The sequence below is a fragment of the Hakea prostrata genome, chromosome 10 (assembly GCF_041222555.1).
Source record: "Hakea prostrata isolate BN-2017 chromosome 10, UWA_Hpros_2, whole genome shotgun sequence".
NCBI lineage: Eukaryota > Viridiplantae > Streptophyta > Magnoliopsida > Proteales > Proteaceae > Hakea > Hakea prostrata.
Genome location: NC_142609.1, coordinates 11,456,524 through 11,477,961, shown reverse-complemented (window position 1 = coordinate 11,477,961; position 21,438 = coordinate 11,456,524). Strand labels below are relative to the sequence as shown.

The 21,438-nt window shown below is 34.5% G+C and overlaps 1 protein-coding gene, 1 non-coding gene and 1 pseudogene across 2 annotated transcripts; 1 reads left to right on the top strand and 2 right to left on the bottom strand.

Annotated features, from left to right (window-relative positions):
* Positions 1–2,374: 2,374 nt before the first annotated feature.
* LOC149001904 (protein STRICTOSIDINE SYNTHASE-LIKE 10-like) lies at positions 2,375–4,292 on the bottom strand (annotated as a pseudogene).
* Positions 4,293–10,158: 5,866 nt separating this feature from the next.
* LOC149001903 (polyol transporter 5-like) lies at positions 10,159–12,141 on the bottom strand. The gene is made up of 2 exons (XM_089136975.1): positions 11,917–12,141; positions 10,159–11,840 (listed from the first exon to the last, which is right to left on the bottom strand). Exons 1-2 carry the CDS (start codon positions 12,047–12,049, stop codon positions 10,417–10,419), a joined length of 1,557 nt encoding a protein of 518 aa, XP_088993101.1. The 5' UTR covers positions 12,050–12,141; the 3' UTR covers positions 10,159–10,416.
* A 7,439-nt stretch (positions 12,142–19,580) lies between these two features.
* On the top strand, positions 19,581–19,652 carry TRNAT-CGU (transfer RNA threonine (anticodon CGU)). The gene has a single exon. It is a non-coding gene; the product is annotated as a tRNA-Thr (tRNA).
* Positions 19,653–21,438: the final 1,786 nt, after the last annotated feature.

Sequence of the window (21,438 nt, the reverse complement as noted above, 5' to 3'; positions counted from 1 at the left end):
CAACAAAACTAACCATGGGATTTTGATCAGACATTATAGTACCTTATATTCCAAAATCTACCTTTCAACTTGATTTTGGCCACATCAACTTCTAATCTTGCATTAGTTTTCTTTTAAATTTGGTTTTTCTTCTTCCTGCAATCTTGTTATAAGCTGATCTCGCAATGTATTTTACTCTTCACTTCCCCAATGAGTTTTGAGATTATGCATCATACTTAGGAGACGATTTTGTAACGTGAATGAATGTGGTTTTCAAGTCTGTTTTCTTTCTCTCTTTAGAGTTTAATCTTGTGATAGAAGGGGTGGTGGGGAGGAACTTGTTAGATGAATAGCTTTGTGTTGCTGTCAATGGGCTGAACAACTTGCTGAGTACTTTTAATAAACAAAGAATTCCCCCCATGTTTCTTTTCTTGCACTCACTCACTCACCACTCTCTCTCTCTCTCTCTCTCTCTCTCTCTCTCTCTCTCTCTCTCTCTCTCTCTCTCTCTCTCTCTCTCTCTATGTTGCTTTTTTTGGGTTTTAAGTGTATGTTTTGTATTTGCAAACCTGTGATGGTTTTTCTTGTTAGAAGTTGGGCAAATCAGGATTAATCTTTTACTCAAATACATGTTTACTTTTCTATCCAAATTGAGCAGTGGATTTTTCACAATTGACAGTCTAGATCAAATCAATCGACTTGTTGCTCGCTAACTTTTGTTTGTGGACAATAATCTGTGATGGTTTTTCTTGTGAGGATGGACAGATTAGGATTGATTTTGTACCAAAAGTATCAATGGAATCTAGAGGCCATGGAATAACGGAGGGCTTCCTATGTTTGATTTATTTTAGTTGTTGTTGTTTGTTTCCTTTTTCTTGTACCCTTTCCTTCTTGTTTGCTTGTTTTCTTCTCTGCTAAACTAGATTATTTGGTAGTTATTTTAGTTAGAAAACTGTCAAAAATTTAATTAACTCCCCCATCAACAAAAGTAATCCAATTGGGTTCCATACTCGGTGTTTGTAAAATTAAAAATAACCGCAAGTGCACGGTATCGTGTAGCTAACGGGTTGATCTCAAGGAGATATGCCACTTTAGAATTTAACCTTTTAATGATAATGCGAGAGTGCAATGATTCAAATTTGTTAGCTTATTAATTAAACTAAATGAGCGGTCCTAATTCATACATCTAATGCAATCGAATTGAGACGAAAATTAAAGCAAACATAACCAACGCATAATTAATAAAAGACAAAAAAATGCGAACAATAAATAAATAAAAATAAAAGGGAAGTGATCCAAGTGTCAGCTCCAGATCTAGGGAAGGGAAGTATAATTATAATGACTTTGACCGTAGACCCTTTGCCCTAGCTTACAATCCAATAATCAAGGGAACGGATATTAGGAAAAAAAAAAAATGCTGACAGAAAATAATCAAAGCAATAAAAGGAAAAGGAAAACTTTAACCAAAGAGAGGCACAACTGTAGGCATCTTTGATCAAGGACCCAGGAGAAGGGAGAACAATAAATAAATGATGGAAGTAAATTGCTGAAAGTAAATAACAGAACAATAAAAGGAAAAATGAAACCTTAACCAAAGAGAGGCACGATTGTAGGCATCTTTGATCAAGGACCCAGGGGAAGGGAAAACAATAAATAAATGCTGAAAGTAAATCTTAAACTAAGAATATGAAGTGGTAGATAGAAGCAGGAATGGAGGGGGGAGAGAAGATTATTGAAGAATATTACTTACTTGCTTCTTTGAACTTCAAATAATAATAAATAAAAAAAAAAGAATTGAACAAACGATTCGAATATCAACCAACCCTAACAACCAGATCTAGATTTGCAATTGTTAGACCTAGAGAAAAACGAATCCTCAAACTTGAAACTTAAAATTGAACTTGAACTTGAAATTACATTACACAGAAAAATTAAACCTAAACATTCAATCTAGAAATTAAAATCTCACAAAAGTAATCAGGGAAAACAAGAGAAAACCTAAATAAACTAAAAAGAAAAGAAAGAGTGTTTTTAGTAAATAAACGATTCGGCAATATTTTGTCATTTTGCCCAGTTCACCGCCCGGCGAACCGGGCGAAACGAATGAAAAATCGTTCCTTGGGTAAAACTGGTATATTTTTTTTTGGTAAAGGTAAAACTGGTATTCATTATAGTTTTTATGAATGAAGATAGTATTAGTAGAAATATAGACAAAATATACTATATTCCATATTATATTTTGGATCTAGAGAGAACACCAAAGATTCCTTTAACACCAAGAGCATCTTTTCAACATCCAATAAGTGGCAAGATGGGTATCTTTTGACATGTGAGAGACTGAAACTTGCAATAATAAGGAATCCAAAAAGGTGGTTATTTAATCCCATTGTCCTAATTAATGCAACTTATAACGACCCATGAAGGGCAAAAATGGTGCTGCAATCCACAAGTCTCCATTGTATTCCACAACTTCAGTAATTGTTCTCAAAGTTTTTCCTTCCTTATCTTCTAACACCTCCAGAATTTGTCCTTCTTCGTCAAGCTTCAAACAAACTGCATGAGCCTTCAAAGCAGCTACCCATGAATGTATCTTCACAAAAACGTTATAGATCTTTGATATCATAAACGTAATTGAAGGTTTGGAAAGACAGAAGATGTCCAACTTGCTTCTCTTTGCAAAAAATCCAACCCAGAACTCTCCCTTCGGGTTCCTCCTAATATTTTCTGGAAACGCAGGTAACTCTGAGAACACATCATGGGTTCCTGCTTTGGGACCTTTAAGCCAAAGCCTGAGAATCCTGCCATTAATAGTTTCAGCAACTAGCACAAAAGAGCAATCTTTGCTCAGTGCAACTCCATTAGGTAATAAGAGACCTTTCATCAATACTGTCACTTCTTTGCTCGTTATATTGTACTTCATCAACCTTCCAGTCATATCTCTCTGCAAAACAATTTTCCAGAAGTCCCTGCAAAAACAGGTACAATGATATTAAAAAAAAAAAAATTTAATAACTTGAGCTTTAATGCAAAATTGAGTCCAATTCAAGGTTAAAGGATAACACTACCTAACACTCAATCACCATCAATTTAGGGAATCCACCTTATCAGTGTTCATAAGTGGATCCCTTCTTTAATGTATGATGGAGGAGCATGAGAATAGTGTTATCTAAAACCCCGATTCTGCAAAATCAACAGTATTACCTTCTATGGAAATTTGTGCTTGAATCAGTAAAATAGATAACTCCTTCCTCTTCATCGATGTCCAAATTGTTGGCAAATTTGAAGGACTTGCCTTCTGCTTTAGTGATCAGTGGAGACTTGATAAACCTCCATTGGGTCCTATCTTATGTAACCCAAGGTAACAATCAGTAATATAGAGATCTCCAGTCTTATTATGAAATTTCAGTCCTAGTGGCCTTCCACACACATGCTCAAGCTCGGGTGCAAATGGTTTGAAACACTCATCTCTGCTCCAATGAAAAATCATGGGTTCCTTCAGTAATCAAATGCTAAAACTTTATCTAATAATGAAAAATTCTTACCAAAGTAAACATTTTCTTGGAAGAGAGGTGATTTTTATATATTATGGATGGGACCAGAGTATTACATAATATACAATCAGACATATTCAAACTCACAACCTCTTCACTAAGAAGTGTTGGTCTTATGAACCGAGCTACTTTACAATAGTGTATATGAGACTATGACGAAAGTAGAAGACTTGAATTGACCAGTACAACCCAACCTCTCTACCCTTTTACATTCTATAAATATGTTACATGTACCTTATGTACCACATCAAAAGTGGAGGTTAACTGATTTGGGATCAACATAGCACACATCTCGCTACTGGAAAACTTCAATCTACACAATTTTACATTTTTTTAATCTGACCTACTATCAGAGCCTAGTTTCTGTAGATGTCATTTTGTGCCATAGTGGGCTATGCTAACATTAGGAAACCAACCTTAAAAACACAATAAAAAGTATAAAAAAGCATAACACGACAAAAGTAAATTAATCTGTTACCTATTTGGAGAAGTGAAAGCAAATACGCTCCAACCTTTATTTTCACCTTCCCATTTGAGAATCCGACCATCAGCAACCCCAGTATAAGGACCTTCACCATTAGGATCAAAAGTGATACTCTCCCCACCAAAACCTCCTACATTACCAAATGGAATCACTTCTGCATCTTTAAGCTTGTCATGGGCTCCTGGAAGAAGCGGAGGGGAAAACCGGATTGGTTTCATATAGAAATAGATAGAGAGGACTACAATGGTTGATGCAGTTAAGAGGAAGATGGGTTTCATGTCTTCAAGGTGAAGTGAAAGAATCTAATAGCAGTGCCAAACGGCAAGACAGAACAATGGGGTTAGTTATAAGCCTCAGAGATCAAATTTATAGAAATCATCATCATGCGGATGAGACATGATAATTAAATGTGGGAAGGTAATGGAGGAGACTAGTATATTGGATAGGAAGAGAAGCTCATCGAGTGGAGTAACAGTAGATACCACAAAGACCAGCGATGATACCCACCAGCGACCAACGACTCTGGAAGGCGTGAAACTCGTTGGAGCAGTATAGAGACGATAAGAATTCTAGAATAGATAGCTTTGGAATACTACAATCGATAGTTACTATGAATTGAATGGGAAAAGAAGAAAAAAAAAAAACCTTTTTTTAAATATTAGTGCACATAGTCTTTGAAGGTGATCCCGCGTTTGTACAATGAGGGACAAGAGATTCTAGACAATTAGAATCAATAATGGGATCGACGATTTCATTCCCAAAATATTCATTTCTACATGTTGATGTGAACCCAAATTCTTCACTCGTCAGCGTAGAAGTTTTGACTTATTTTATACTTTTTTGTCGCACATTAGAAGGGGGTTCACAGGATTGCATCTCTGATTCATTTTATTAGAATTTAGTAATGGATCCTCTCTTAATACATGGTAGAGAGGTGTGAGAAGAGCACAAAGCTCTAGATTGTCGGATAGAAAATCACGACTTGGCTTTGAGTGTTTTATATGTTGTTGCACAAGCACAGGATCTGGACTGATGGAAGGGTATGTGTAAGATTATGGTATGACTCCACCCACAGGAAACTTAACGTAGTAAGGTAGAGATCAGAGGGAGTGGTGATGGAAGGTGTTTTTGTGGGAAAAAGAAGATGGATAAAGGATGAGTTTATAGATGAGGACATTATTGTTTTTTTAGGGGGTTAATAGAGGGGTATTTTTGTTTTTTAAGAAGGTATCATAGAAAAGTTTAGCACATCCAGTACAATCACGATGATTTTTAGGTAAGAAGGAAGGTAATAGTCATTTTTCGAATAGAATAGATAGCTTCTGTTTTTTTTTAAAGATTAATGCACATCTTGGCTATTCTTTGAAGGTGATCCTGCATTTGAACAATAAAGGATAAAATATTCTAAGAGTCAGCCACATAAAATCAATCATGAAATCTACGATTTTATTCCCGAAATATTGAATTCTACAGGTTGACTTTTGAGTCCAAATATTTTATTTTGACTACCCGTTAAGGTAGAGATTTATGATCACTTTACATATTTTTATAACATATTAAAAGGTGTTCACAAGAGATCTCATCTCTAATTCATTTTATCAGAATTCAGAGACAGATATCCCTCCTAATATGTAGTATAAAAGTATGAGAAAAGCACAAACCTCTAACTTGAAAAATAGAGAATCCCAACTCATTGGCTCTTAGAGTGTCTTGTACTTTATTGTACAAGTATAAGATCTAGATTGATGAATAGATACGTATAAAATTCTGGTGGACTGGTGGATGGATATTTATAAAATTCTGATATGATTCGATTTTTAATGGAAACTTATATATTAAGGTAGAGATTAGAGGGAGGGGTGATGGGAGGTTTTTGTTTGGAAAAAATTACATAGGCAAAGGGGATATTCTTTCATCCACTTCTATATATGAAGACCGAAGTGAGGGCATTATTGTCTTTCTAGGGGGTTAATAAAGGGGAATATTTGTCTTTTAAGATGGTATAATAGCAAATTTTAGCATATCCAATACAATCACAATGATTTTTAGGTAAGAAAGAAGGTAATAGTCATTTTCTAATTAAAAATAGTGGTGAATAAAACTCCTAACCAGAAAAACATAAAAAGAAAAAAGAATCAAACTTTACACCTACAAACTAAATTCATAGCTTAAAGTGGACTAACCCACCTTCACAAAGATTAGTTCTTGTCTAGAACCCAATTGTTTGATATTTCTGTATTAGGAGATTATTGTTATTCACTTATTTGTTTAAGAATGGGCATTTGATGAATTTTTATAGAAATATTTCTTATGGGACTTATAGTTTGAAAGTTTTAGTTTTCGTCTTTTCGAGCAATGGAGCGAAGCAGGAGAGTAGGGGTGTCAACCGTTCAGTCTAGGGCAGTTTTGAACTGAAAGGTCCAAGCCCAAACATGAACCATTAGCAAAATTACAGTTTCGATCTGATTTTCGTTTTGTGCAATTTGGGTGCGGGTTGACTAACCGTTTGGTTTTGTTTTTCTCCAAACAAATCATTCTCATCGTTTTAAATTTTTTGATGCATACCTAAAGTACCCTTTCCCTAATCCAAACTATATAGTAGAAGTGTAGAACAACCTACTGTAGAACCATGGCTAAATCTAGATTGATGTTTGCTAATTTGTAACAATTCAAGGGTCTAACCACCAAAAAACCAGCCCAATGGTTTAACCAATTACCTAAATGACACTAACTTGAAATCATAAAACCTTGTGAATTAGGGAAATTTTAGAGACACCACAAAATGAATATCGAAAAGCATAAACATCCTATGAATAGATTAAATTTGCAAAGATACCCAAAGTGTCTCTTAAAATTTCTCAGTGGTACACATTTCGTTAAGTTATGGTTAGATAATTTCATAATTCCTAAGTTGCTCTCAATGTCTTGTGACTTTACAATGTTGCCCTCAACCCCTTACTATACTTTGGGAAATTTTCTTGATATATTCTAGTTAAAAAGATTCATATTATAATGTTGTTTAAAAAAGGTTTTTGCCAAGATTAATTTGAGTTTGATAATTTTGTTATTCATTATATATTTAAATCATCAAAATTCAAATTAATTTTGGTAAAAATCATTTGAATTTGGAATTTTAACAGTAGTTCTGAGTTTTCTTAATAATTTACTCATTAATTCAAAATTCAAATTATTTTTGCCAAAATTAATTTGACTTTGGACAATGATTTTTTATTGTTTTTTGTTTTTGTTTGATGTGTTGTTTCTTTTTTTTTTCTCTCTCTCTTTTTTTTTTTATATAATAAAAAAGAAAATGCATTTAGTGAAAATAGTTCTTACAATATAATAAAGAGCATGAAAGGCTAACTTTCCATCTAAATTTTTCAATTTGAATGGTTAGATTGTTAAATCTCTAAAAGAAGTCTCTAATTGATTCCAAATGACCTTGTTTGATTGAGAACAACATGTCTTCTCTCTTCTTTGTTATTACACCGCTTAGGAAGCAAGACAAGAAAACTCAACCAAAATGGTCGAAATTTGAAAATGACCCTTCAGTCTGAGAAACCATCCGGATGCTACTCCAGTTAGTGAAGCTAGGAAGATTCGGCACATGGATGATTGGTTGTGCCTATATAAGGACATTATTGACTTATAGTGCATAATATGGTGTCTTGGGCACTTGGTCCCATTGAATATAGCGAAAGTCAGACAGTTGAAGTTTTTTGGCATATCTGCTTCCAAAATAGTTCGAACAAAAGGATATCCTTTTAGTATGAAATATAAGGGATCCTTACCTAAATCTTTCAGCTTTTTTAACTTTTCATCAAGTTCCTCGAACTACCTATCAACATAATTTGCCTTTTTGGCTGGAACTTCATTGTTATTCCCTTGTTCGCGGTGGTCAACCGGGGAAGAACTACTTTATTGATCTTTGAAATCTTCATCTCCTGGAGGAGGGTCCTCAAACACTGCCCCAAGTGATGGTCGGGATTTCTCACCGACCTTCCCTTTCCCTTTTTCACGATCTCCCTGAGAGGGTCATAGAGATCAATTGGATAGATGTGCTCATTCATCTTGTTGTTTTGATGCTCTATTAGCCTGCTTTCCATCGAGATTTATAGGATTTCCTTGTTAGTCGGCTCCTGGTGGAATTACTTGCCGACGGATGCTAGCCCGAATTAACTCGTTCATCTCCAGCAATTGTCTTTGTAATTCATTAAACTAATTGATGGTTGCAAACTAGTTGGATGAACCTGTCAGGGCGTCAACTAGGGTTTTTTCCCTTCCTTGTGGTGAATCTTCTTTATTGACCTCCTGTCCATCCTTCTCATTCGAGTCATCCCCAACTAGCAATTCTGATCTAGTGCACATGATGGCTTTTTTTATCAGATTCCGACGCCAAATTATTGCTCAAAAATCCTGTTCGACAGTGCAAGTGAACTAACCTGCAAAAATGTGCTTGATCTGGTTGGCCGAGTGACTCCTCCAACGATCAAGTTAGTGAAGCACACAACTTTAGAATAAGAGACCAAGTTGTAGATCTCAATGCCAGAGGGAGTGACTCAAGAATTTGTATCTAATAATAACACGAACGTGAGTTTATATAGTATTCGAGATAAGTTACCTTGGTTGTATGGTGATGGAGTTCCACTTGAACTCCATCATTGTTCTTTATCTCCCAAAGGAGTCTTATCCTGCTACATCCGATACTTGTGTTGAGGTTGTTGAGTTCAAGCAGGACTCCTTGATATGGGTTCTCTAATTTGTTGGAGCCCTTAGTTACCTGATCGTTGGGTCTAGACATTACGTATTCAACTATCAATCTATCCCGAAGACTTGAGGAGTTAGTTGAGCTCCTCTTAGATTCTTTGCTTAACACGCAAGTTTTACAAGTCTTGGTTCGTCAATGATCCGACCAAGACTTGGTCATACCATGTTGAACTTGGTAGGTCCTCATTTATCTGGTTCAGTAGAACTCATCTGTATCACTGAGATTTACGAGTTGGCTTCTGAATCTATTTACTTCAACATCATATGAAGAAGACTAATCAATGTGTAGATTTCTTTGTTTGGTTGGTTCTAATGCCATAAGAGATTCACTTAGACCTAATGTGCTTGTCGGTTTGGGTATGTTAAGAGAAGTGGCTCTTCCAATACGAGTCATTATTCAATTATCATGGAGTATGCATCAATGATATCGACTTTAATTATTAATTCCATTCATTTCCAATCAAAATCATTTTAAAGTCAAGAAATCAGTTCCATCAAATAATCATTACATGGGAAGTGGACATCACAACTACGGATTGATTCTTAATGGCAATAAGCAAATTATTTTTATTTTAAAAACTTATAGCTTATGCATTTTTCTTAATGGTTTATTATTTTATACCCTTTGGGGTAGTATAGTTGGCAAAGACCAGCATTTCATTCTTATTTTGAGACTTACGAGTTTGCTTTTGAGTTTATTTACTTCAACATCATATGAAGAAGACTAATCAATGAGTTTGATTTCTTCATTTGGTTGATTATCATGTCAAAAGAAACTCACTTAGACCTAATGTGTTTGTTAGAAACTCTTCTTGAATATTTTAAGAGAAGAGGCTCTCTCGACGCTATTCCATTTGTTTATATAATTTTATCCATATCTATAAGAATCATTTACTTGGTTGGATGATCCACCAAAGTTTTTATTATTTAAAAACTCTACAAATAAAAAAATTAATAAATTACTAAATATATTCACACTTAAAAATATTTTTAAAATAAAAAAAATTAAAAATCCATTATGACTAAAGTCGAATTTAAGATAAAACAAAAAAGATCTCCAATGATTCATTGCCAATCTTGCCAAAGTAATCAGATTCTTCACATGAAGGGAAATGTTGGAAAGAAAAAAATGAAAGAGCAAGTTTAAAGATTTGAGTCACACGAGAATATTATTTTTAGTGATGCCTCTGGTAGAACTTATTATCGTCTGTAATCTCATGTATAGTCTCTTCTTTTATTAATATTATCAGCTACTTCTTCCAAGAAAATAACACAATAAGTCAAAGAGTAGAAATTGGTCCGTCAAACCAGAAATCAATTTGGCCATCCTAGTTAGGTGATCAGTAACAGTATAGCCAGAGTTAGAAGATTAGGCCATGGTTTCATCACTCGGTTCTATTTATAATAATTATTGATATGATACAAAAGTAAGCTAAGCAACAGCAAATTGTTACATTCAGGATGAACGGTCCACCTTTGAAAAACAACAAGATAGAACCGTCCTGAGTGTATCCTCGACTCTCTAAATCTGACTCTTTGACACAACACCTGCTTTCTCAACTCCCCCCACCCCCACCCCCCACCCCCAAGAACAAGGAGAAAGAAGAAAAAAGACAAGAAAAAAAGAAAAGGATATCAACCCAACTGGACTTCTCCTTTAGAGGTGGTTCTTTCGCTTCTATCGTTACCATTCTTGTGAAAGGATTCTCTCCATCGAAAGTTGTGAAACACTGCATTCATGTCTTCTAAATTCCTCCCTTGTGTCTCCGGCATGAATGTGAAGAAGAAGACCCAAGCCACAAACCCTATTCCTCCAAATAGAAAAAAACTACCACCAATGGTTATGGCTTTGGACAGAGACAAGAAGGTCATAGATATCACGCCACTCGTGACACGGTTAACTACAGCAGCCAAGCTACTACCTGTTGCTCTAAGCCTCAACGGCAGTATCTCAGCGCAATAGACCCAAGTAACGGGGCCCATCCCTATCGAGAAAAATGCCACGTAAGCCAACACCATCACTATACATATCACTATGGCCCACATCAGCTTCTCATTTGGGTGGGTATCCACCATCGTCAACCCAAACCCGAGAAACACTACTGATATGACCATCCCTCCCAAGCTGCACAACACCAGTACCCGTCGTCCGACCCTGTCGACCATAAAGGTACCTACCAAGATGAAAACCGTCTTCACGAATCCAACGGCTATAGTTGCTCCAAGCTTCTTGTTCTTGTCGTGGATCCCAGCTTTCTCGAAGATGCGTGGACTATATAACACCACTGCATCAATCCCCGAAGCTTGCTGGAAAAAATGAATCCCGATGGCTACGAGTAAGATACGCCGCACTGCTGGCGTAGGGAGGACTATCTCTTTCCATACACCTTCACCATGCTTTTGTTTCGTAACTACCACGATATCGTCGTTACACTCTGGTGGAATCTTTGCTGCTTCCTTGATGTCTGCGAGTCTCAATAGAACTTCTTCACTGCAATCGGATGTTTTCTCAAGAACTCGTCTGGCATCTCCAAGTCGACCTTGCATGACGAGCCAACGTGGTGACTCCGGCATGGTGAGAACACCAAACCCTAAGAATATCGATGGAAGAGCTCCAACTCCAAGCATGAATCGCCAACCCAGGTTGAGTGAAAGCCCAGCAAACGCTAGATTTGCAACATAACCCAGCAAAATTCCAATGTTAATGAAGACTTCAGGGAAAGAAGTTAAGAAACCTCTAGCCGAAGCTGGTGCAACTTCGGTTGTATAACAAGGGGCGATCATGATGGCGTAGCCAATGCCAACGCCGGCCACGAATCTTCCGACCATGAGGAAAGCATAGTTGGTGGCGAAACCCATAAGTATAGCACCAACGAAGAAGAGAACAGCGGCGAAGACGATAGTGTAACGACGTCCGATCCAATCTGAAGTTCTTCCAGCCAGTAAAGATCCAACAAGAGAGTAGATGTTAATGATTCCAAGTAAAATTTCAATTTCTGTATCGTTTACGTGTAGATCTTCTTTGATGAAAATCGATGCTCCACTCATCACTCCAATATCTGAGAAACCCAGAAAGAAAAATAAGAAAAAATTCACCAGAAAGAGAACCCAGTAAAGAAAAGAAATAAATCTCACCATAACCCAGAAGAACTGATGTCATGGAAGCTAACGTCGCACAGCCAAGAGCATATTTGTTTCTTGGGGGTTTTTTGGGTGGCTGAAACACCTCTGGTGGTCCAGTAGTAGAAAAGCCTTGGGGTTCTGCCATTTTTTTTTCTTCTCAGAGAAAAGCAGCAGATTCAGAAGGATGAACTCCAAGTAGCAGAGGGGGCGTAAAGGTGAACTGTCTGATCTGATCTGATCTGAATTTTTTTTCAAAATCTTGGGAGAACTAGAGTCTTTAAATAGAGTAATGGAGGGACTGATGCTTACATCATTCGATACTTCAATCTATAACCCCGTTCACACTTGTATGAGATTGTCATTTAATTAATTAATTGGCTCTTTATTTATTTATTTATTTTTGATAAGAGATCCTAAAATCTTCTTTGGTAGAAAGAGGTCTTTAATTCAATTAAATGCATAAGATAACATTATCCATTTGTCCGGATAGAGGATTGTGTTCTCTTTAGACTCGTCCACCACATATTTAACAAATCTACTTCTTCCTAATAATAAGGTGGACTACAAATAAAAAAACTTTGCAAAATCTTAAAATCTTATGGAAATTTTATAGTCATGGCAGAAGATCTGGACTTACCATTTGAAAGAACTTTGTAGAATCTCGAAATCTTATCCTTTCAAAAGTTTAAATTTTCAAATTCACTACAAATTCCACACTATAAATGTGACATCTTCCTAGTCAATATCCAAGATTGAAAACCTAAAAATCTCCACCTGAAGACATGTATATCTTCTTATTTTCTCACCTTCCACGATTCTCTGGCTCTCTTTGGTGAAATCCAGCCTTTGGATCCTAATAACTCTCCAAAAAATCAACTAAAGCCTTAATATCGTGAAATCTTAAATTTATGATTGAATAGAATTGAAATCTTTAGAATCACATAACCAATTGCACCATAAAAGGTCTTCACCTAAACCTATGTTTCTCTGCATTTTTTCCAGTCTATCTCTCATGAAATTTCTCCTCAATCTTCTTTTTTTTTTCTTGTAAGAAGCAATTTTTATATATTAGGGATGTGGATATTACATGATATGAGTTTTTGTCTTCGAAGAAATCTAAACTTTTGACCTTCTACTTGAAGATAGTGATTTTTTATCAACTGAGCCACCTCCTTGATCTTCTTTTATTTTGAAGCTAGCAAGTTGATATTATAAGAGGGGGGGGGGGGGAATATTACAAATATATGTGCCGCCGGATGGGTGTGAACCCAAATGGGGAGGTTGAATTTTAACCGCTTAACTATCCTACCAATGGCAAATAGAATAGCGGCCATTGATCTTCTTTCTATACCAAAGTTTCAAATAGAATGGCAGCCATTGATTCCTCAATCTTCTCTATGTGCCAAAATTTTCATTAAAATGGCTACCATTGATTCTTTTCCCCTAATTATAAATCTATTCAATTGTATCTAATATAATTGTTTCTAAAATCAACCACCTAACACCAATACAATATATACAAACTTATGACAAGAGAGTATAACTCTACATTGACAACAGCAATCAATGAAAATGATATGATTGAAATAGTAAGATTCTTTCTATAAAACAAAACAAAACAAAACAAGCAAATCTCAAGGCTTCTCCAGCATCTTTAATGAGAACATTTTGGGGGAAATCATAGAGTCAAAAAGTTGTTCCACAGAGAGAGACGTGAAAGAACATAAAGAGGAGAGACACGTGGTTAGATCTAAGTTGGATTGGCATTTGGAGACTTTTTAAGGCTTTAATTTACATGTAACTCATTGAGATTGAATGTATTCTCCTTTTACCCATCAACTATGAATACTTGTGCATATTTCTTTACTTCTTTGACTAATTGATTACTGAATTTAATGTGTATAGATGTAAGGGGTGGGTTGACCCGTCACCGTGCACTTGGATGGAGAGGATTTGAATCAATCAGACCAATAGAGTTAATGAGGGTCAATCCAACTTGGCCCAATGGGATCAAAGTCAATTATGACTGGCTTAAGTTGGACTGAATGTACTAGGGGAGGTTTTAGGTTGTGACTTTCCAACCTAAGTTAAGAGAATCCGAATCACCTCTCCTTGTCCCTAAGCTTTTATACCACAAAATTGGTGTGAGACTCATATTTAAATAATAATAAAGTATTTTAAAAGTAAATTTCTAGTAGATTCGATGTAGATTTCACTTATTTTTGTGGTAAAAAAGTATCAAAAGAACAATATATACTTAGGGGTGTAAATGGATAATCGTATTCCGCTTCTGAAATTGTATCTGCATCCGTTTATGGGTATTTGAATCCGTCCAATTACTAATAGGATGCGTATATGTGTAATACCCTTTTCTTACCAATTATTATCCGTCTGATTAAGTTACTTATTTAGATTTATTTTTCTTATTTTTATAAACTTTTACTTGTGATATTTGATTTTTTTTTTAGATTTTCTACTAAAAAGCTACCAAAGTCGCTAAATTCTTAAATTTCACACATAATCCTCACAAATGAAATGTAAAAGATATAAATTGATAATTGAAAACTTGTATTCAATTTGTATTGATGTCCATTTAGAAGAATTTACTCAAGAAAATAATTATACGATTATAATCCGAATCCGATTGAATCCGTTCGAAAACCGATAGAATATTATCCGAATCCTTCCGAATATAACAAGATGTGGATATGATATTACTACTATTCAATCTGAATCCGATCTGTTTTTACACTCCACTTGAGATTAAGGTAAGCCTTGACTGAAAAGGATCTTAGAATTAGGTTTGAACCCCAAAAAGCAGGATCCAACCTCTATCCTGTTTCACCCCAAATGTAAAGTATCTTTTTCCTTTTTAGGTGAAGGTAGGAGGGAAAGTATAATATGTCACTTCATCCAGTCGTGTCATCCTTATCCACTGCCGTATTAGCGATTGCATATTTGACAATAAACGTTTTAGAAGTGTAGAACAAAGCTGATTCTATTTCTATTTCTACCTTCCATAAATATATATATGTGAAATCAAGCCACGACAAGAAACTTCTATTGACAAGGAACGTCATGTCTACGTAAAATTAATAATTAGCATGAAAATATTATTCAAATTGGGTAATCCATAAAAAAAATTTAACATAACATTATTGTTAATATTATAATTTTTTTGAATTTGAAGTTTATTCGGATCAGTTTACAACATCTTGACTACATCGTTAAGATGATTTTATTAATTTTCAATTGCATGATTGGAATCTATATTCTATTTACTTATGTTGACATCTTACTATTAAATCATTAGAAGAAAAAAAATGTATAGAAAATTATATATTGAGGTCAAGAAAAGCTCATAAAGTATTAGACTAGCTATGTTGTTTAAATTGAACAAGCAATCTTTGTCCATGGGATGGTCACTTACAACATTATCATCCTTACTCCTGTAAGGGACTCGACATTATTACATAAAAAAGACTACTTAGAGACTCCATGTTTCTATCCTAATTGAAAGTAAAGATAAGAAATGTGAAGTCACTCATGACAGGATTGAATAAGAAAATATTTTTCCTAAGGTTCATAAGGACTAGCTTATGCACACTTCAATGATATTTTTAGGATAATTATTTATATATAATGTATAATTTAAATATAACCGGACTTCAACCTCAGCTTGAAGAAAATTTGAACATTTGACGTTATACGATGAGATGTTGGTCTTTTACCAACTAACACATTTGTAATCTTTCTAAAAATCTTATCATATCTAGTTGTCCAAAATAATTCTTATCCTATATATCTCATAATTGGTATTTAAAAGATACTATTGATTTTATACTTAAAAATTATATTTCAAATCATAATGATCTAGCCGTTTGTGAAAAAAATAATAATAAAATAAAATTTTTACCAATAAGAAATGAAAAAGAATGAAATTTAATAACCCATATCAAATGTCTTGTTACACAATCAAGTGAAGTAAAGATTCTATATGATTGTCTTTGGATTTCCCTTTTTCTTTTCTTTATTTGTTTTGCAATATAACATATGATTTCTGTCCATCTTTACATAAATGTATTATTATTAAATATTAAATATTTTTATAAAAGTATAATTAATTTAAAAAATTTTCATTTGAAGAAGAATATTATTAACAATGCATAAAAAATTTTTAGAGTTGATAGATCCTCTTGACATGCTAGAACATAAACTAGAGCCTAATAATTTTGTTGAGAATTTATCTGAACTTGAAAGTTTACAAGTCCACATATATATCCTCCTTATTAGAATTCCTAATCCATTTCAAGAAATCTTCTTTCTGTGGAGTACCATCTCTTTTGATAATTAAGTGACTTTCATGTCCGACTTTTCTAATCCATGTAATAATGGTAATAGTGAGTGATGGTATACTCTTCCTCGAGCATAGTTCGATGAAGATAAACTTGATCGGTGAGAGTACGTGGAGTTCTCCTACGCAGATTTTTATTCTCAAAGTTTCTTTGGTTACAAGGAATAAATGCAAATGTTTTGATGCAAAGTAAAATTGAAAATGATAGAGATATTTTGTTGTTAAGAATGTTATTCTTCTCGGGTAGAATAAAGTTTTACGTCTAAAATGAAAATATGAAAAATGATTTTGGTGTTTTGTTGTAAAGATATTATTCTTCACAGCTCGAATAAATTTTAACATTTAAAATTCAAATAAGTAAATTAAAAAACTCATGGAATCTTAACTCTTGACTCTCCATCTTTGATATGAGAACACTAATACTTATTTAAAACGGATCAATCCAAAAGTTTTTGATATTAGAAGATAACCTAATAGTCTAATCAAACACAACTTCTTGTCCTCCATTACTTTGGAATGATAACATTGTAGCTAACTAATGGTTAGAAAAACAGAATAAGTATCTAAGTTAATTATCTATAAAGCCAACTCGTTGTTTCATTTTTTATTTTAATAAAGTCTTATTTATTCGAAAAGCATATATTATAAAAGCTTCAATGGTGGAAATGCACTCATTTTCCCATTTTTTCCTTTGAGTTGCAGTTATTTTAATGCTCCTAAGTTCAAAGGTGACTTCTTGGGTCAAAGCAGGTGGGCTGCTTGATCTTGAATTATTCCAAATTAATAATCATTTTTTTCTAATTAAAAGTATTATTATGTCGTTTACTGATTTTTTTTTTTTTATAGTTGCTTTCCTTGTCATCTTTCAATTATTGTCATTAATCAAACAGTGTTCTTACTTAAAAGTGTTATTCGTCAACCTACCAATAACAAATGGGACATTTGTTTCATGCATAGAGACTGAGATCTTTGACTATTTGATGGTACGTGATTTCATAGTCTTCTGGATAATTCAAATGTTGAAGTTTCAAAATCCAAGTTAACGAGTCAAAGAGAGGAGTTAGTGATGACAAAATTTCTTATGGAATTTAGCTGAGACCATTTGATTTCAGTAGAACAAGTGTCGACTCTTTAGAGGAAATATGGGAAGGAATTTGAGGGATAAGAACTGCAAACGTGAAAAATCTCTACTTGGAAGCTTCCCATTGGGAAATCATGCTATGAGTCCAACTAGAATATGTTTCAGTTTGAAGTTTCCACAGGATTCTATCATAGATATGCCTTTGGTCAGAAGGCACCAAATTGTCACATTAGTTTATGACCTTTCTGACGTGAGATAACCAGGGCTTAGGGACCAGTTTGATCATTCTGGTAAAATAGTTTCTAGTGTTTCTTGATTCAAAAGAGGCTTTCGTTTGGATATTTTTACAACGTAAAATGAAAATTTAAGAAAAATTGGTTACATGAATTTAGAGATTTCAAATCTTTAGATTCACAAATGGGAGATTTATACTTGTTTTGTTGTGTGAGTCTTTGGATTCATGAAATCTAGAGATTCATTTTTTTACGCTAAAATCGTGAATTTGTTGATTTATGAGTATAAGGTGAAATCCAAAGATTTCATCTTTACTATAAAAATATTAAACATTTGAACCATGACTCCATAAATGTTTTTTTAAGATGAATCTATAGACTTCATTCCAAAGATTCAGGCTAACAAAATAGTTAATTTTATGACTCCATAAAGTTCTTTTATTCATTATTTCTTCAACCTTAATGATGGGGTTAATTCAATTATTCATCTTTTTTATTTTCATTGACCAAAGTCTCTCTTCATCTTCTTTACCTGTATTCAAACTTTAGCCTTATTTTTGTTAAAGGAGTTTATATTCCTCATCTTCTCTATCTCCTTTTAATGTGATGAAGTACATGCTGATACCATTTTTGTTTTTAAAATTATAAATTTTATCAAAACCTATAAAAGTGTTTCAACTTCTACAAATACTCAAAATTGTTTTTGGTGTTTCTCGAAGCAAAAACACTTTCTCGATTATCAATGAAGTCCTAAATGTATAGCCTTCCTTCTTAATAAAAGTTAATTATTTCCCACCCCAATAAAAAAGAGGGGTGTAGGAGTTATGATATTTATGCTCAAATGGGAAAAATAATAATTTGGAAGATGATCTGTGCAACAATATACTAATATCTAATAAATGTAATTTGATGTGTGCAGGGGTTCCTAATCAACAACTAGGGCTCGTAGGATGGAGTGTGGGAATATACAAAGACAAACATGTACAATATGTCAATTTTGGAAAGATTAAGGCGAAAGGTGTTGTGGAGACAATGATTGGTGGACTTCAGATAGGAATGTCAACAGCTTCACAATGTGGGCTAAGGATAGATGAAATATGGACAAACAATCCAAAAATTGCTCATCTATTACCTTCGCCCACAAAATTCACGTGGCCTCTTGCAGAATTAACCAATCTTTTTGAGTTGGCTAATGCCACAAAAATGGTTAAATTTGAGATATTCCCAAACAGTGCGCTCCAGATACGTTTTGAATATTATACTAATTTAGCAGCTAACCAAGAGGATTACTGTAATAACACTATATGTAGTCCTTGTAAGTGTTTTCAAACTTAACCTTTAATATTAAGTTTTTTTCTTCGATAAAAAAAAATTTTATATTTTAGGATAATTATCTATCAAGCAAATTTTACAAAACTCCCTATGTTGTCGATAATTGCAATATTGATATTTTTTTCTTTTTGGTAAAGATTGCAATATGGAATTTATTGCACTTAAAACAATGTGCAATTCTCTATTCCATAATGGGCGTAAATGAAAAAGCTCCCTTGCATAAACATGAATTGTGAAAATAAAATATATAATAAAAAACATAAATATAAAATTTTATCTATTATGAAAATAAAATTTCTAAACCATCTTAGACATATTGGATCTAGACTTGGTTTGACCATATATAGAAAATCGTAACCGAAGATCTCTAGTTCCAAGCAATACTTCCCTCACAAAGTGTTCAAGCATTCTCACAATACTAGCCCTAGTACACTTGTTTCTTGGTGAACTAAAGAATGAATTAGTACTTCATTGTGAAAAAGTTTTCTTAAGTATAGGATGTATTAACACACTCAATTGACAGTAGCACCTACAGATATTTAATTTTTCCATTTTTTCTTAATATTACCAACAATTTAGTCCAAATTCGAATTGAAATATAAATTCTTATGTCTCTTTGCTTTGCTTTTAGAGGTCTCTTCAAAATTTATGATTTATCGTCAATGTACATACCAAGGCTTCCGTAGCATAGTGGTAGTGCGTTCGCTTCGTAAGCGAAAGGTCGCGAGTTCGATCCTCGCCGGGAGCTACTTGTTTTTGTTTTTCATTTTTAAGGGTTCCCTTGGTGTTTAAAGGGTATTTTGTACGGCAGAATGCTCACATCGCCTCGCTGAGTCGCTGCTCACCCCTTCGCCTCGCTGAGTCGCTGCTCACCCCTTCGCATTCCTAGAGCTGCAACATGCTTTTGTTAAGGGCCCTTTAAACAGAACTGACATCATATAGCTTATTTCAGTAGGAAACTTTCTCCCAAAATGCAGCTCGCCTCTACGTATGTTCGGGAGATGTACGTCGTTATGCAGGGTATCAACCGCCGTTGCTAGTGCCTTCTCAGCAGCAATTTCACAATCCTCATTGACCAATGCAGTTTAAAGGAGCTCATTTTATAGACTCTTGATGTCACACCTCACCCAATTGGTATCAGACTTAGCGAATATCCATGAAGGTGATCCATAACTACAGGATCTAAGATAGCGGCCAAACCATAACCACGTAATACATGTGTAACAGTCTGAAAAGAATATTTCACATGGAATGAGTTCTAATAAACCTAGTAAAGTCAAAAATATCACATACCATGCATTTAACTCATGGATGTTTATGAAATGTAAAGAAATGTAAATATGCAATGTAAATATGAATATACTCATGTACTCAAGTTTAGTTGCATTGTGATTTTTTTAAGAGGTGTTCTGCTACTGTTTGAGATTTGGATTGTTATCATTAAACATTTTCACTATGGTTAAGAGCTGAAGCTGCCGTAGCTTATGGCTAGAGTAATGGGAGGGGCCCCTAGTAGAGAGACTAGTAAGAATAACGAGTACTGCGGAGTCCACTTGGCGGGCAACAAGAGCTACGGCAAGTGCTTGGTAGGCCAACAGCCCATTGAACTGGGTGGGGGCACTCGTCGTGCGAAGGGGCACACTGAGCAAGCACAAGAAATTGGGCCTACTTTGCTTTCAATAGGGTTTTTTTCCTTCCAGCTTTGGGGTTTTTCCGGTGGCGCTGGATAGTCATCTCCTCCGTTTGAAGTTATCGGAGGCATCGGGTTTCTCCCTCTTGTAAGGGATTTTTCTATCTTTTGCCCCCCATCCCCATATTCCCATCTTAGGTTAATCTTCTACAATCTCTACGCTCTTTTCAGGTTGGTCGAATGGTTTCTCTTGTCAACAGACGGCATATCTGATGGCTACTTATGCTTTTCATCTTATTATTTTCTTGGTTGCTGATATAAAATTCTGCAGGAATGTTTCATCTTCACTTCTATTTCTCCCTTACCCATTATTTTCTTTTTTATTAGAAATCCTTTGAAGTTTGAACTGCTTTTTCTGGTTTCAGTTTTTTTAAAAACGTTTCAAATTACAGGTTACTATAATCGTAGTTTTTTTTTTTTTTTTTTTTTTTTTTTTTTTTTTTAAATTATTTGGCTCTTTTTCCTCCTGTTCACTTTCACTGATTATGGCTCTGTATGGTAATCACTATTGCTTTTGAATCGTTTTTTAAGTCTTACAGCTTTTTTTATAGATTGTCCTCTTTAATCGGTACTATCCCTCCACTATTTTCTCTATATTAACCATCATCATTGTTTCAGGTTGGTTAATTTTTCCTTTTGGTTTAACTTTGGTCATTTTGGGTTGACCTTTGGTCATTAGATTTTCCGGCAGCACGGTGTGACCTGGGTTGATTTGCAATTCTCCAAAACTCTCTGCTATATGCTATCTTTGTGGAATGTTTAGGCATAAATGCAGAAACTATGAAAACACTTTACATTTAGACAGGGAGGGGATTCCATGGTTTGATGGAATCACATATTTGCT